Source organism: Microchirus variegatus (assembly GCF_963457635.1).
Source record: "Microchirus variegatus genome assembly, chromosome: 11".
NCBI classification, from domain to species: Eukaryota; Metazoa; Chordata; class Actinopteri; order Pleuronectiformes; family Soleidae; genus Microchirus; species Microchirus variegatus.
In genome coordinates this window covers 10,069,845-10,086,749 of record NC_139812.1, presented here as the reverse complement: position 1 = coordinate 10,086,749, position 16,905 = coordinate 10,069,845, and the positions used below count along the sequence as shown (strand labels likewise).

Sequence of the window (16,905 nt, the reverse complement as noted above, 5' to 3'; positions counted from 1 at the left end):
ACATTTATTTCACTTGTGCATGTTAATTTTTTTTAGCTTAATAATGCATTTATCCATGTACCTATTTTCATACATAGAGTTAAATGTACTGATATGTTTCATATTGGTTTTGTTGTTCTGCTGGACAAAAAGCGTCATCTATTCAGGCTGTTTGGACGGAGCATGTCAACATACTTCATACTGCTTTCCAGTATGACCTGTTTTCTCGTTAACCTGATGCTACAGTAGTCACAGCAGGCCTCCACAGCTCTCCATCTGGGCTGCCCATGTGTGTGTGTGTTATGCATGCATGTGTGGTACATTTGTGTGTGTGACAGTGACCCTGGGCCCAGTGTCCTGTCAGCTGTTGGAGCTGTGCTGCACATTAGTCACATGACAGCCCCCAATCTGGCCCTGACAGACCACACTGGACTCAGCAGCTACAGGACATGTGCACACTATTTTCTAATGCATTGACATCAGTAGCAACACACAGCCAGACTATATATGTCACTCTAACTTCCACCTTGAAAGTCTCTTTGTATGACAGCACATAATGCTGACACTCAGCAGTGGTGTATGTATGTAAATGTAGTTTAGCAGCAGTGTGCTGTCGGTGTGTCTAGCGCCTCGGGCTCTTTGAGCTCCTGGAGTGTAAGCTTAGTGTAGCGGTTAAAGTCCTGCTGGATGGCGAAGATGCACTGAGACAGTTGCAGCAAAAATGAATAAGAAAACTCTTGACAACATTGTTCCAGGAGTCAAACTCACTGATGTGCAGCATGAGCTCTGCTCCTACTGATTTCTTGGGTTTTAGAGTGCGAAGCAGAAAATTGGGGTTCAAGGCTTCCAGTAGAGAAGTGGTTAAGATGCTTAGTACATAACTGTAGCATTCAGCCAACAACATACTTCCTAGCTTCAGGGTTAGCGTCATTAATAAAGTTATGGTGAAACTGAATTAAAAAAAATCATCAGAAAGAAGTTGGTCTATGTAATTTGAAAATTCAAGTGATTTACAGCAGGACTATAGTTTCTTACTCGGCACAAGTAGTGCTCAGCTCTATGCAACTTCATCAGACCTTGGACTAGAGCTTCAACTCACGATTATTTTCGTAATCTGTTATATTCTTGATTAATCGATTAATCATAAATGTCAGAAAATGTTGAAAACATTGATCAGTGTTTGTCAAACCTGGAAATTACGATGTTCTCGAATGTCTTGTTTTGTCCACAAACCAAAATTATTGAGTTTTAATGATTTTTTTGTTATGTGCAGCAAAGACACAAAGTAAATATTCACATTTAAGAAGCGAAAACAATCAGAAATCGTGTTTTAATAATGAAAAAAGCTTCAAACCGATTCATCGATTATCAAAATAGTTGACAATTAATTTAGTAATCGATTAATAATCACTTCAATGACTTCCTGTAGGTATTAATCAATTACATTTGTAATATGTAACACATATTACAAAAAAAATTAAACATCCTGTAGCTCAGGATAAAGCGTGGGCCATCCACTAATTCAATGTTTCTCCATCCTAGTCCTCGGGACACACTGCCCTGCAAGTTTTAGATGTTTCCCTGCTCTAACACACCTGATTCATGGTCAGATCATCAGCAAGCTCTGCAGAAGCCTGATAATCAGTTGTGTTGGAGCAGGGAAACTTTCAAAACATGCAGGACATTGGGCCCTGAGGACCAGGATTGAGTAACACTGCACTAATCAGTAGGTAGGTTGTTTGATCTCTGGCCGGGGCAAGACATTGAACCATACATTGCCCTGTGTGAAATAACAGTAAGATGTTTAAATGTGTGATTGAGTTGACTGTGGTGTATAGTGAAAAGCACTGTATACCATTTGTGTTACTCCATAGAACTTTGTGCTTATCTTTAGTTTTGTGTCCTATATGTAAATGTCTATTTTATGTAATTTTTTTTTAATTTTACCAAATATTTGTAACATGTTGGACAGAGTTACTACAGCGCAGACATTATTTTAATTGTGTGCGCGTGTGTGTGCAGGAGCGAACTGGAACAGTTGGCCATGGAGAAGCAACACCTAGAGAAGACAGTCAAAAGTCTTCGAGCTCGCTGCTCCACCATGGAGGAACAGTGTGTCCAACACGGCCGCATGCATCAGAGCATGAAGGACAGGTGAGCAAAAACCCACAGTGCACGCACATACTGACATTCTTCATACACCACAGTGAAAAATCCATTCTCTATCATGTTTTGGGTTGTTTGTGTGTGGGTGTTTCATTTATGGTTACGTTTGCTATTTTCCCTCCCGTGTTTAATTGAATGAAAACTATTTTCATCTATTAATCAATATCTGGAGCAAAACTTTTTTTATTATTAAATTAAATGGTATTTTTAGTGGCTTTTGTGGGTTTTATTTTTTCACTCAACCTCCTGCTGTCTGTGTAGCAGCAACTTACATCTTTAAGAATCACTTATATTTCATTTAATGCACCTGAATTATAGATAGTAAATTGACGATAATGCTCATATGTCATCGGATGGCTGTGATGCCTCTTTTCTTTCTTCTCCATGGTTCAAATGAATTATTAGGTTAACAAGGAGCTAATTCATGATACATTGTGAATGGTTTGTTAGCATTTAAATAGCTAAACTTAAAGTGATATATAATGTTCTATGTAACGGACAGAGAGCGCTAACAGAAATATTGACTTATAATAACTGGGGATAAAACTTCATCTTTCGCTTCTGCTATCGCATTCATACATGTGTGAAGTGTGTGAGCTTGATGCGGGGGTTTCTTCATCCCTGAGTGTCGAGCCCAGTTGGTGTATGGCTCCATGGGGTGCCTGGCACACAGCCTGGCTCTGTCAATGCAGGAAAGGGGGTGTGGGTGTTGTAGACCCACTCTGCAAGGTCTCTACCTTCCCAACTTCGCTTTACCCGTAAAAACACACACGTTCCCCCCCCCCCCACTCTTGACACCACATATTCTTGACCACCCACTGGTCTTAACCTGTCGACAGGCGGACGCAGCCAAAAGTTTCCAGAGTCACCGCTGTCTCCTCGCTGCAACTTTTCGTGAAGTTCATAAAAAGAAGAAATTATCGAAGTTGTCAAGGAGTGTGAAGTTTGAATATTCTGTATGTATCTGCACATATGCTATATTGGTATTTTGTGTGTGTGTCTGTACGTGTCTGTGTGTAGCAATTGCGTGTTCTCTGGAGGTTTAGCAGAGTAGGAATCTGGCTGCCAAAAGTGGATTGGCTGGGAAGTTGGCACCTAAACTGCTCTCTTCTCCCATCTGAACCACAATAATCACTCTTGGCATTTAGTGAGTTTTATTTTCTGCTTTGACACTTAGTTGGTTGATGAATCCCCCTGATATTTAAAAATCTCTTGAGTTCAGTTGTACATGAGGTCACTGTTGGAGTGATGATTAAACCACTTGACCACAATTTATATTTGATATTCAGAGATATATATTTTTTCCCCCGGTCACAAATTGTGAATGTTTGTGAATCCATCAAGTGAGTTTTCGTCAGTATACGTATTTCTTGAGTTTGACATTTCTAGTTTACTTATTGTGAATGAGGGACGGGAGAGAGGGAGACAGCAGAGGTATGACTCACATTTATGATGATCCACGTTGCAGCTGGTACTTAAGTTTATCTGTATGTGATCCTACTCGGGTGCCAAACTCTGCAATTAATGTTTGATGATCTGTCATATCAATAACTTTAATTCAAACAAAGATATCCACAGTATTTATCATAGCAGATAGGGATGGACTGATATGTTTTTTCTATGGTCGATGTTTATGCTGATCTTTAGAAATCAGGACAGTTGATGGTCGGCATTTGATGCTGATTTGTTTTGGTCGATATGTTTGACGTATTTTATTAGACGGTAGAAATGTTTTAGGAACAACACATAATACACAAACTTCCTTGACTTAAAAGGCCACTTTACCTATAAAATATATCTTTTTTTTTTTGTTAAACCAATTTACAGAGATAAATGTGTTATTCTATCACCAGACAGTAGATCTGAGATACATGTCTCATTCCCACAACAACAACAGAAGAAGTTGGAATTTAAATAAATAAATAAAATTGACAAAAATTTGACTTCTAAGTCACTTCCTTCAAAGAAAATAAAAAGCCTGACACTGCTCTTCACTGTGTTTCTGTCAATTATTACAAGTTTTATGAGTAAAAATCTGAAAAATAAAATAAGTTTAAAAAAAAAACAAAAAAAAAAAAACCCTCTGTATTAGAACGTGCATTAAACAAATGCAGCAGCATCATAATGATTTTATGTTAATTCTTCACTTGACCGAGTAGAAAAAACTGGGTGAAACGGCCCTTTAAATAAACAAAATAGTCTCTACAATCTGCATTTTGTGTCTGCACTGTAATGCACCTTTATATTTTACATTAAAATGATGTATCTATAAGCTAATTGATAAGAATTTCCCCAAAAAATATTTGAAGTTTTTAAATTAAACAATAATGGACTGATGCAGTTTATTTAAAAAAAAAAAAAAAAAAAAAAAAGTGAATATGGCACTGATTAATCAACCTGACTGATTAATCTGTCTACTTCTAACTTGGACTAAACATTGTTGTCTGTTAGAACTTTGTAAATCTGTACTGTGAGTGTTTTGTGTGCATTTGCAGTCGTGTTTATGTGCATGTGTTGTTTACGTTCTCGTATAAGCATGTGTGTGACTCTCTCTGCTCTACATATGGCACTGTTCTCATACTGAATAGAGAGTGCATGTGTCGTGTAATCCTCTGTGACTATCTATACGTTGGTTATATGTTAGTTGGTCCCTGCAGGGCCCGAGCGCTCGCTGGGCGCCCTGCCGTGCCGCTCGGGGGTTAAGGTGTATGTGTTAACAAGCTGGTGCAAGTGGGTTTAATATCCAGCGCCCCGCCCCTCCCCACAGCCTCTCCATCGGCCTGCAATCTGTGCTGCGAAGAGCGGCAACAGCGCACCACGCACAAAACATTTGGAAAATCAGCTTGATTTATTTTTACATGGGCAAGCTGATTGCCAAACTACACAGGGGTTTTAGCACACAATGTTTTTTGCTGCACCATTTAATTATTTATTTCACTATTTCTGTTGTGTGTTGTTTTTTTTTCTCTCTCCTGGAAGTGAAGGGACAGAACGGAGGGTGGAGGGTGAAAAGAGAAAGCAGCAAATCAGGAGAGATGCAAAGCTGCTCATTGAAAATGATCGTTTGAAGGTTGTTGTATCTTTTTTATCTGCAGCTACACGTGTAGCTGCAAAATGTTTTACTTAAGCATTGACAAATATTTTTTGTGAGAATCCTTGTTTCATTGCTGACATTTCATTTTGGTTCAGCAATTTTCTGGTGCTTTTAGGAAACAGAAGAATAAATCGGGTAACCTGTTGTCGTTTTAATTGATTTCTCAGTTGTATATAGAGGCAAATCAAATCAAGTACACATTCTTAAAGGCAAAGGCCATTCAGTGAATGGATGTGTATAATTTGACAAGTTCAATAGTAAATGGGATTGTAAAGGTTGATTATTTAAGAGGAGAAGATTGTGGTGAGACCATGTCTGTAAAGACACATTCTATCAAAAGATATTTGAAAATCTAATGAAGATTATAATGGTTTGTTTTGTTAGTGTCAACAATTGCTTAAATGTGTAATTTAGATTAGTTCACAGTTCATGGTTGCAATTAGATTATTAAAAGAGGAGAATATTTACTTTGACTGGATTACATAAAAATAGAGAGATTTTTGAGGATATTGAGGATATATAAATGTTCCTGATTAACATCCAGTTTTTAAATCTAACTGCCTCTGCCCTCTCACCCTCTTCGTCCCCTTTCTTCTCTCTCTGCGACCCTTTCCTCTTTTCCTCTCCTCTCCTCAGCGTTTTGTACCAAACACCACACAACCTTTCCTCACCCTGCATCTGTTCGCAGGCTGTTTCACCAATTATCACTACTCATGTACACACTTAGGTCATATACACAGTCTCCCTCACACACAGACACACACATGTACGACAAACCAACATAACACCAACGCTTGCTTATACTGTATGTGACAGCAGTGTGTGTGTGTGTGTGTGTGTGTGTGTGTGTGTGTGTATGATACGTAAGTGTGAGGGTTTATATGAGCCCACAGCTCACTGTGCACCCTTTAAGGCGAGCAGCAACATATACGCAGATGTGCCTGTAGATCCACAGGCTTCACTGGGCCATATGGCTTCCATGGAGAAAGATGGTGATTGCATCTGAGGAAGTGCAGAGGAGGGAGTGAAGGATAGAGGAGGGATAGAGGGCCATGTGTAGCTTGAGCTGTGCAAGCAGTTGTTGAAGTATGTATGTCTGTGGATGTGTGTGCGATGGTGTAGATGTGTGTGCGATTTTGCACCAGGCTCCAGGAGATTGGTTAATGGAACAAATGGTCACGGCGGGCTGGGGAAGATGGAAACAGGCTTGCCGCTACCGCAGGCGAACAGCAAGCCCTGGGCGAGGGCTGCTTCATCTGGGCTCCTGCCACACATGCACACACGCACACACACACCCTCTGTTGAACCCTCTTCTTTCCCCTTACCCCCCACTCTTAAACACTCAGTGTACTGCCATGCCCCAGAAGTAAAAGGGCGCTTCTTGCAAAACTTTTCATTTGCAAATTAAGTTGGCAGGGAAGAGGAAAAAGGACAGCCTTTGTGTGTGTGTGTGTGTGTGCGTGCAGGAATGTTGGTATTTGTGCGTGTAATGTGTTGCTGTGTGCGTGATCTCGGAGAGATGATTTAAAAAAAAAAAAAAAAAAGAAGCAAGATGTGGCAAAAGCAGGCACAAGGACAATGATGAAGAAAGCCCAGTGTGAGTGAGCTGCAGCTTATATACACTTAACCTTGCTGCGTTCCACATTCACGTCCCACAGATTATTAATAAAATCACTGCTGCCACCTCTTTATCATTCACATTTTACTACTATTTTCTACTTATTCACTCTTTTTAGTCATTTAAAAAAATCCAGCGTTTACATTTTTCACCAGACAGCCCATTGACTTTATTATGTGGTTTTTCCTTGAAGTTGTTGCAGTAAAATGGCAGTAAAAAATATCATACATTTTTGATAAGTTGAAGAGATCTTTTTTTCATTCTAAGCTGCTCCTGAATGAAAAATCTGAACATTTTTTGATCTTTCTGACAAGACAGATACTATGGGGAAATGTGACCATTCATATTTATTATCTAATGCATGTACAGTGTAAGAATTAGTGAAGTGGTTTTGAATCACAGTTCATACATGATTCTCATCATTCCGATCGTTCTTACCTCCGGGTGGCGCTGATCAGTCGTCCTCGCTCCTCCTTTATCTTCCTGTCCTACTCTTCTAATCGTCTCTGTCGCTGCATTACCCAGCTGGCTTCAGCAGCCGGGAGCGAATGCAGGGCGGCCTGCTGAAAGAGCATTGTCAAACGGTGGCTTTACAGCTCTATCACACACACACACACACACAGATGCACAGAGAGAGAGAGACGCACAGATTTGCAGCTCAGATGTCAGGCTGTTGCCAGAGGCTTGCAAGCTGGAGCGTTAACTGTGCAAAGCATCACATCTCGAGCCCCAGTCAGTGACACTCGCTAACACTACTCAATAAAACTACAACGAGAAAAGTCGCGCACACACACACCTGCACTTTCTTTAGGAAGAAAAAAGCAAAAGTAATAACAGCTGAAACACTTTGATGCCAGGAAAGCAAACACTCAATCAGCAGACTCATAAATTAAAAAAATAAATAAAGTCGCGCTCCTCGCAGCACCAAACACTTTTGACATTGAATAGATGATATAACAGCCTGCAGCAGCGCTCGTTCAGAGCCGTTTACGGCTTTGTTTTTTAAAGTCAGGGTAAGGAGATATTTATATTTATCCTTACTAAACACTTTCCAATTCTGCTTTAATAGAACAAAAAAAAAGAAAAAGCATGAATCAATGTTGGTCTCTGCAGAATTAAGAAACCCAGGGTTGGTTAACTTTTTTTTTTTTAGTTTTCTAGTCTTTGGGTTTTTTCTTGGGAGCAATTCTAATTTGTCACCTTTTTAGTCATTCATTTTTATCTCATCTAGACGGAGGAAAAGATGTACAAATATGTTGTGAAACTTCTGGATGAAAATAACCTGTTAGCAAAAAAAACCCAAAGGTGTCAAAAACAAATCTACATCAAAGAAATCACCAAATGTAAAGTGAGTTTATTTCTTTTTTTTTTTTTAAAGATTTCAGATCACGACCTCTGTTTGTAGGGAAACAACGTGCAGCTGTTGAGCTAATTTGAGAAATCCATTAATTAGCCATCTTGTTAAAGTTATCATTTACACATTTAAAGGTCAGCGGAACATATGTTTGAAAGGTTTTTTTTAATTTGCACTTTATTTCCATGATGCTGGTGTGAAAAGAATGTATATGAGTGATAAAGATCCTTCGAATTTATCCAGTATGTTTTGTAACCATTTTAATTTAATTTACACCAGTACAAATCAGTCAATTATTAAAAAAACACATTGGTATAGTCCTTTAGTCATTATAGACATCTTCACTGACATAAATCAGCTTCTAATTATGGATATAAAAAAGTGCTTAACAATAAAACAACTCAACACCAAAACTCAAAGATAATTACAAACAAAAAATGTTAATATTATCATCATAGTGAAGGAAAATGCCAAGAAGTGAAAGATCAAGTATTAAAAGTTGTGGAAGCAAACACAGTATTCACTCTCTTAAATTTAAACTAAAGCCCAAAACAGCAGCAAATCAGAAAACTGTTTAACTGTGAGCTGCTCACTGAGTTAAAAACCACAAGTTTTCTCAAGCTGTGGCTTATTATTATTTATTTGTTTTGCTTTCCCCACATAAAAACAGTTTGATTTCTGGAAGTGATCACACAGTCCAGTCTGTGGACACGACAGTTAACGGCGAAACGGAAGATGGATGAAACAACGAAACGAAAAAGAAAACCAAACAAGGGTTAGGGAACATGTGTCGCTCTCATCCCGATCACGACACACAGTGTCACCAATCGTGTTCCGATGCCAAATGTGCATGTTAGCAAGAGCAACAACTGGCATGACAGGTTGGTAGAGAGAGGAAGAGGGGGTATGGCCTTCAGGCACACACACTCACTCACTCACACACACACACACACACACACACACACATTCTTGAGTGTAGCTGTGTTCTAGCCAAGATTTAGCTACAGCGCTGGGTTGGGCCTTGGATTGGGCGAAATATGGTTTTGTGTGTGTGTGAGAGTGTGAGTGTGAGTGTGGCAGCTGTAGCCTTCATGCCCCTGGCAGTGTTGTTGTAACCAGGCAAGCCAAGGCCGTCTGCCTGGATTCTACACACCCTAGGCCCCGTGTACACTACACACACACACACACACACACACAGTCATGTACACAATTCACTTAGTCCACTGTTTGTGTTTGCAGTGAAGATTTTGTCCATTATCTTTAAGTCAGAGTTTTATTTGACATATTAAATGTTCATGTCTCTGTTCAAAAGTTTTTTTGGGTAGCCCATGGCCAAGTGGAACCAGAGGGTTGCTGGTTCGAGTCCCCGCCAGGTCAAAAAAGGGCTAACCCTGAGCAAGGCATCCAACCCCCGTTTATCCCCAGGCGCTGCTCAGTGTCTGCCTGCTGCTTCTAATTCTAGGAAGTAGAGGATGGGTTAAATGCAGAGAAGGGATTTCCCCTCCAAGACTGTTAAAGGACTAATTTAATTAATTTATTTATAATTATTGAATTCATAATTTGTTCCTGTTTATGACAGGGCAACACAAAGGGCCACAGTCTTCTGTGCGACCGGTCGATCAGTGGTTTTTCGATTGTCTGACAAAATTGTCATTACGTTCGTCAGGAACCCTTTTCAGAATGAATTTACTATTTTCATAAGGAGCAATTTTGTCAAATAAGTCGTTGGTGAAGCTGCATTCTGTGGCAAGTCTTAAAATCTTCAAGTGTTCAAATAGTTTGATGTATCATTTAAGAAATGTCAGTCTAACTCATGAGCGTCAGGTTCCTTTCTCTTGGGAAAAAAAAGAGTGAATGTACAGGAAATTAGATATTTCAAGAGGTTTTATACTAATAATTAAAGCTGAGATAGACAACTTTTAAACATATTATTATAATGTTTATATTTAAAGCGTTGTTGTGATTGTGTTCTTTTGAACACCGGTAAGCAGGTATCACTTAAAAATACCAACTCACCTTACGTCACAAAGGAACTCAGTCATTCCCCAGTTTTTTTGGTTCATTTTTAGACAATAGTAGGTTTTCCTTTACCTTGCTAACCAGTCATTGTCTATCTAAAAACAATGACAATGTGTTTACCTGTAAACAGGAACAGGAACTGACGGGGACATGATAGTCATCGAAAGTTGTAGCTTTTATGGTCATTAACAGATTAAAAAGGAACACACTCAGCAGTGCACACTGGCTAATTTAGTCAACTTTTCATCTGGATTGGTTCAAAAAAACATGTTCATATGGGGCTTTGGATGACAGAGCTGATCCTCCTCTTTCTATGTTCTCCTAATGTGCCGTTAGCACGCTCCCTTTAGGAGAAACACTTCCACCTGTAAATAAATATGCAAACACAGAAGACACATATACACTGGCAACAGTTTAGAGACACTAGCTTTGGGCTACGACTGATGTACACCGCAGAGAGGTAGCCGTGTCGATGTGTGTGCCTTGTAATTAATCTCCTCAGTAGCAGCAGTCAATGGAGAGAGCTGCGGTTGGAGGTGCAGACTGTGAAGCAGAGTTTGATTATCGGGCTGTCAGGGGAAATTACTGCAAACTGCCTCCCAGCAAAACTCGTGTTTATTATGTCTGCTGGAGAAGGAAAACACAGGACTCTCTCAGTTTCAGGTAGTTTTTTTAATGCATAATTGAGAAAATGTGTAAGTGTGTGTGTGTGTCAGTTAACACTGGGATCCAGTAGGTGGTGTCCTTTCACTGGGTCAGTGGGGGGTGGAGGAGGTGACAACTGGAAGTGGAGACTTCAGCCTCTTTGTTTCTGCACCAACACCACAAACTGTCAACCCTTGTTTTCTGTCAACTGTACTTCCTCCTCACCTACATGCACTTATCTGTCTCTCTATCAGTCTGTCCATCAGTCTATCCAGACTTCCTTCCTCTCCTCACTAGTACCATGCTGTGGACTGAGGTGCGTGTGTGTGTGTGGGGCAGTGCCTGAGCATTAAGCCATATTAAACCCTAATTAATGAATGCACTACTTGATGGAGGCCAGTTATTGGATTTTTTTTTTTTGCCTTGGCTGCACTGAGGAGTGCTACTGTAATCTCTCTCTCTCACACACACACACACACACACACACACACACACACACACACACACACACACACACACACACACCACTGTAGTGGGGTAAGCAAGATGGGATGTGAGAGAGTCGGGGTTCGTCAGGGTCAAAGCTTTAGTTTCTGCATTACATAAACTTGCAGCTTAACAACCTCCAGCTGCTTTAAACCTCTCAAACAATGACCTCACTGACTGACTGACCTGCTGAGTTCACTGTGTCACGCTGCTGCTGCTGCTGCTGTACCTGAGAACCTGCTGACCTCCCTTTCTACCTGTTTTACTCTCAACCTAGAAGAAACAAAAACTTACATGTGATGTTTGACTGCATCATGCTTCAGTTTCTGGAAGTGAAAAGTTGAACACAGATTTAAATAGCATTTCATGAAGGCACGTGCCATTATTTAATTTACATTTTATTTGTGTACTTATGTGCGCTTATGTGGTGATAAATGCCACTCGTTGAATGAATGAATGTCTCCAGGGTTCAGGAGATAAAAACTGTGAACCACATGTTTGTACTAGAGGAAAGGTCGAGCTGCATCACAAAAACTTTTCATTGAGTATTCTCGTTTTACTCCAGATGGTGATGTAGTACTCGTGTCCAGGACTTGGATTTTGTTATTGATTCAGTGTCAAAAGTTCAAGATCAGGTCCTTGTTTTTAATTATTAGTATTATTAGACTGAAGATTCAACTTCAACTCCACTCAGACTCAACCTTGATGACTCAGCTTGGTTGTCTCTGGTGACTGTGACTCCAGGTTAACTGGCTTTACTACAACAATGACTAGAGAGCAGTCATTACAGTAGCTCTCTCTTTGCTGCTTTGATTTTGAATCATTCTCTCTCTTTATGGTTCGAATTCATTTATCTTTATGATGATCAGACCATGAATACTTAAAAGATCTAGTGAATTCTGTTTTCATTACTGTAGCAGGTCGATCTCTGTCATTTAATACGCAGCATCAGTTAGTGAGTAAATCGTCTGCACAGTCACATTTACAGTCACCACAGACCAGAGTGTGAATATCAAAGAAGCCCCATCATTATCATCGTTATCATCTCACTGCTGCATTTTCTCCTTCCAGAGAATCTTGTTTGCATCGTCTACACATGCACACACACACATGCAAAGATCGGAGGTTGTGATTGGATGAGCACTGGTATTTTCTCACCATCAGTCAGATTAACCCTTTAACACAGAGCGTAATCGCAGATGACACGTTTGCACTCTGCATTACTGTAATTGCGCGACGGTTTGTGCTGTTGGAAAAAGTTGCACGTCAAAGCCAACGTGTGGATATTGTGATTATTTCACTCGCGCTGCTGCAGGAAGCCGGCGAATCTGTGTCTTTGTCACCAGAGAAGGATTGGAAAAACACCTGCACATAGTTAACATTTTTTGGCCTGTTTTTGGGCATTGAGACAAATACTGAAACAAATGTTTCAGTGCATGTTATAATATAACATGCCCAATCTGGTGTTCACGTACAATTGCAGTGTTTTTTCTAAATAAAACTTTTTATTTCTCTTCATTTTAAACAATACACTATTTTGACATGCAGTAAATTGCAAATAACTGCCAGATACTGAAAGATATTCTGGATAAATGGACAAAAGCACTCACTCACAGGACATTTTTTGGCCCTTTCATGGATAAAAAAAGCAAAAAAAGCCCACATTTTGAGGCTTAGGTGTTAAAGGATTAGCACTTTCCTCATCAAATATTAACAGGCTCCATTTCTGACCTTTAATATTACACCTGATATACATACACCATTTGCTCCTGCACTTAATCCGTCTGTATCTTGTGTCTTCACTCGCAGTAGTAAGTAGATTTTCTGTGTGTGTATCAGGTTAGCTGATGATAACCCAGCAGTTAGAATATATTGAATATCCACCAGGAACCTAATATTATTTTGAATGAAGGATGAGCAGATTTCTTGCAGAAATGCTATTCAAATATTGATCGTTTTTACTGCTCAAATATTAAAATCACAGCATGTTGAGCTAATGGGAGCAGTTAATGAGATGCATTCAACGACCCCAGTAAATTTAATCACATTTGCGAGATCTACATCGTCTTCACCTTGAGAGGAGCAACTACAAGATGTATTCAAGTTAAATGTCATCACTTCTGCAAACACACGTGATCCCCACTGATGCTTCACATGTTAGGTCATTGGAGTTATAAGAGTTTGTTTTGTATCTTTTTTATTGTATTACAAATGGCCTCAGTAACTGACTGATAGTTGAATACTCATGTTTGTTCCTATTTTTAGTATTATTTTTGAATAGGTGAATCATTGTCGTCATGTTTGTGTGCATGTTACTATATAGATAATAAGTAAGAAGCTGGAAAAAAATGAGCAAATTAATTTGGTGACTCAAATAATGTCTCCTCCAGTAGTTTTCCCTGCAGTGTTTTTTTTCCCTCCTTTCAAACAGCATTGTTTTTAGAGACTTAACTGAGTTTTTTTTTCGATCTTCCTTCTGTTCACTGTGACTCTTCTTCTCTTTCTCTCTCCTCTTCTCTCACAGCAAAGCTTCTCCTACTCTTTTGCACTTGCGTCTCTCGTGTGACTTCTAACATAAACTTTGTTTGGGGTGCAGAAAGTCAGCGCCCCTCAGTGTTGGTCAGTATCGGTAATGTAGAATCCAAAAATCCAATTTATTAAATTTGTCCCTATGCAAAATGTAAATAAAAATCAGCAAAATCCTTTTTAGCCTAGTATGGAAAACAATATTTGTTACACAGTTGGAGAATTATGTCTTTGAAATGATATAAACCGCTTCATAGCTCAAAATGGTCGGAATCGGTAGATACTGTTTTTGATTTCAATCTCAGTATAATTTCTTGTATTGAGAGCAGTGAACTGTGAATGGCGACTTAATAGCGAGAGTCTACAGCCAAAGATTCAGACAGGAAGTGTCACCTCCCAGCCTCTTTGCACATAGAATCTTTCAAATCTACATTTTAACTGCAAATTATACATTTTACTGACTAACCGTGCAATATTTACTCTCTTGTTTTAAAAAGTATTTATCGTCAAATCAACCAAAGTCTGTAATTCTTCTTCATGTGGGACAGACGGGGCGGTGATGCCTTTTGACGAGCTGCCACTGGTCACTACCAGTTGCCACTTGGTCAGAGGAGAAGCAGGAAGGGAGGGAGGGGGGGGGGACGTCATCCTCAGCCTCAGGACCGGACTCAGCCTCTGGGTCTGAGATAAAGAAGCTTAGGCCGACTGTGGCTGAGAGAGGACGGAGCTCATGGTTATGAAAACTCATGCTGAGACACTTGATGATGATGATGGTGGTGGAGGAAGAAAGGAAGGAGAAAAAAAAGGATTAGACCCTGAGGTGGAAGCAGCGCAGGGCAGAGTGAGGACAATGTGGCGGGGGGGGGAGAGAGCAGGGAGCAGAGAGCAGATTGTGTAGAGTTGGGATGTTTGCCTCCCCCCGTCTGTCACACACAGGCAGCCTCCAACACTGCCAACATGACCAGCAGGGCAGGGGCATCTGTCTGCCCCCCAGCTACCTCTCTGTGTCTCCCTCTGCCCCGAGCCACAACTCTCTTCTTCATCGTCCTCCTCCTCTTTATCCCACACATCCTTCCCTCTGAACCTGTTGAAACAGCCAGCGATGACTCTGACTGTAGTTTGATGTCGATACATGGTGCAGAAGTTTCAAAGCTGATTTTTCCTTTGTCACATCCAACAGATTCATGGACTTTTGCTTTCATGTTCGAGGCTGATAAGCAGATAATAGCATCTGTGAACTGTCCACACGTGTTTAAAGTGTTTAAAGTGATAATTCAGGTTTTCTGAAGTGCAGTTAGTGACACAAAGTCAGAGTTGATATTTCACTGTCACCACCTGCAACAGCCTGGTATTCACACACTCCTCCCTCACTGAAAACATGGAAAGCAAGCTTAACCGATCAATTCTCCTCCTGATGATAAAATCCATAAAATCTTAGCCTGTCATTTCTGGACTGGACTGGAAACCAAAGTCTGTGTCCATTTTAAACCTCTCTTTTCATGGATTTGATCCACTGCTGTCTCCATCTGTGAGTTCAAACGTGTTATTTTGTGACTCTGTGTTTATTTTGGATTTTACCGAAGTGGCACAAAGTTACCAAGCAAGGCAGTGGTAAACCAGCAGCAGCTTGTGAGGACACACAGGAGATGGAAATGTTGAATATTTTAATGGACTTCAGTTTCTAACAGTGGAAAATGCTGTCAAATTTAAGTTATCAATAATTTATTAAATGTGCCTTTTGTCAAGTGGCTAAAATTGTTGCTGGTAGCCATGTTTTCAGTGAGCGTGAGCAGTATCCAAGTCTCAGGCTTGTTCCTTACAACAGTCACACGGAAACTCAAACTTTAGAAATCTGAACCATTACTTTCAGTGTGAGTTTTTTTCCCTGGACAATCAGAAATCTGTCATAAAGAATGTCCACCATTGTCCTGGCTCTTTTCTTGTCGTCTCTTTGGTCTCAGGTTGTATCGACACTGAAGCAGCTCGTCTTCAAAAACCTCTCTTTTTAGTCTGACTGGTTTCTGTTCAGTCACTCGAGCATAAATGACAGATTTGATACTGCTGAGATGTTTGTTCTTCAGCAGTTTCTCCGTCCATGCAGAAGATTTCTGCAGCTGTTGAATCAGAGTCTGGAGCAGGGATCAGCAAGAAAATATGGTCAAGGGACAATTTCTTTTGTAAGCAAATGAATATTGGACCAGAACATCATATCTTTATCAGACAAAGTATCTTAAAATGTTTTCAGTCAGAAAGAAAACCCCACATTTGCTGCCTTAAACTAACAATAATGTGGACGTTGTCTTTAATCATACCCTTGTTATGAAGACAAATGTGTGCGCGATACGTCCTCGTACTGTTCATATTTATTGTGCATCATTTCAATTTTAAGAATTGCTGCTTATTCTTTGACATGCAAGTAGTTAATTTACGGACATTACATTTACTCCCCAAACTTGGCCGTCTCCATGACAACAGCATGGAGACGTTTAGTTTAACATTTAGTTTAACATTTAGTTTAGCTTAAATGTTGTTTCTAGCAACACAATCTGTTTGTATCAGTTCATATTTTTTCAGAGAATAAAAGCTCTGAACTGGATATGACATTTTATTTTGTTAAATCATCGGCCGAGCCTCATAGTGATTCTCAGTTTTGGGCCACCAAATACTGACCACTGGTCTGTACTTTTTGATATTTAACACATTTTCTGAAGTATGTCAAACATGTTTTCACATGAATGTAAACACTGTTGTTGCATGCAGTTATCTCTAAACCATTTTAACCAAGTACGACATCGTGTTGTGTTTCCATGCGAGTGGAAATGTGTTAGAGAAAGAGAGAGAGGGATGAATGTGTTTGTGTGTGAATGAGTTCATAGCCGTATCATAGGAGATGAATGAATGAATGGATGGATGGAGAATGAAACAACAGGCTCATCCTCGCCCCTTGAAACACCCACTATTCATACACCATAACCCTAAAACCTTTGCTGGATACACACACACACACACTCTGCTGTA

General features: G+C 39.9%; 1 protein-coding gene across 1 annotated transcript in view; it reads left to right on the top strand.

Moving 5' to 3' along the window:
• The window catches only part of sdccag8 (SHH signaling and ciliogenesis regulator sdccag8), a gene marked incomplete at its 3' end in the record, with an annotated part of 50,006 nt that overhangs the window by 26,444 nt on the left and 6,657 nt on the right, over positions 1 to 16,905 (top strand). Inside the window, exon 16 of the mRNA XM_083898016.1 lies at positions 2,002 to 2,133. Within this exon, the coding sequence (XP_083754142.1) occupies positions 2,002 to 2,133 (132 nt within the window). The remainder of the gene's footprint in view (positions 1 to 2,001; positions 2,134 to 16,905) is intronic.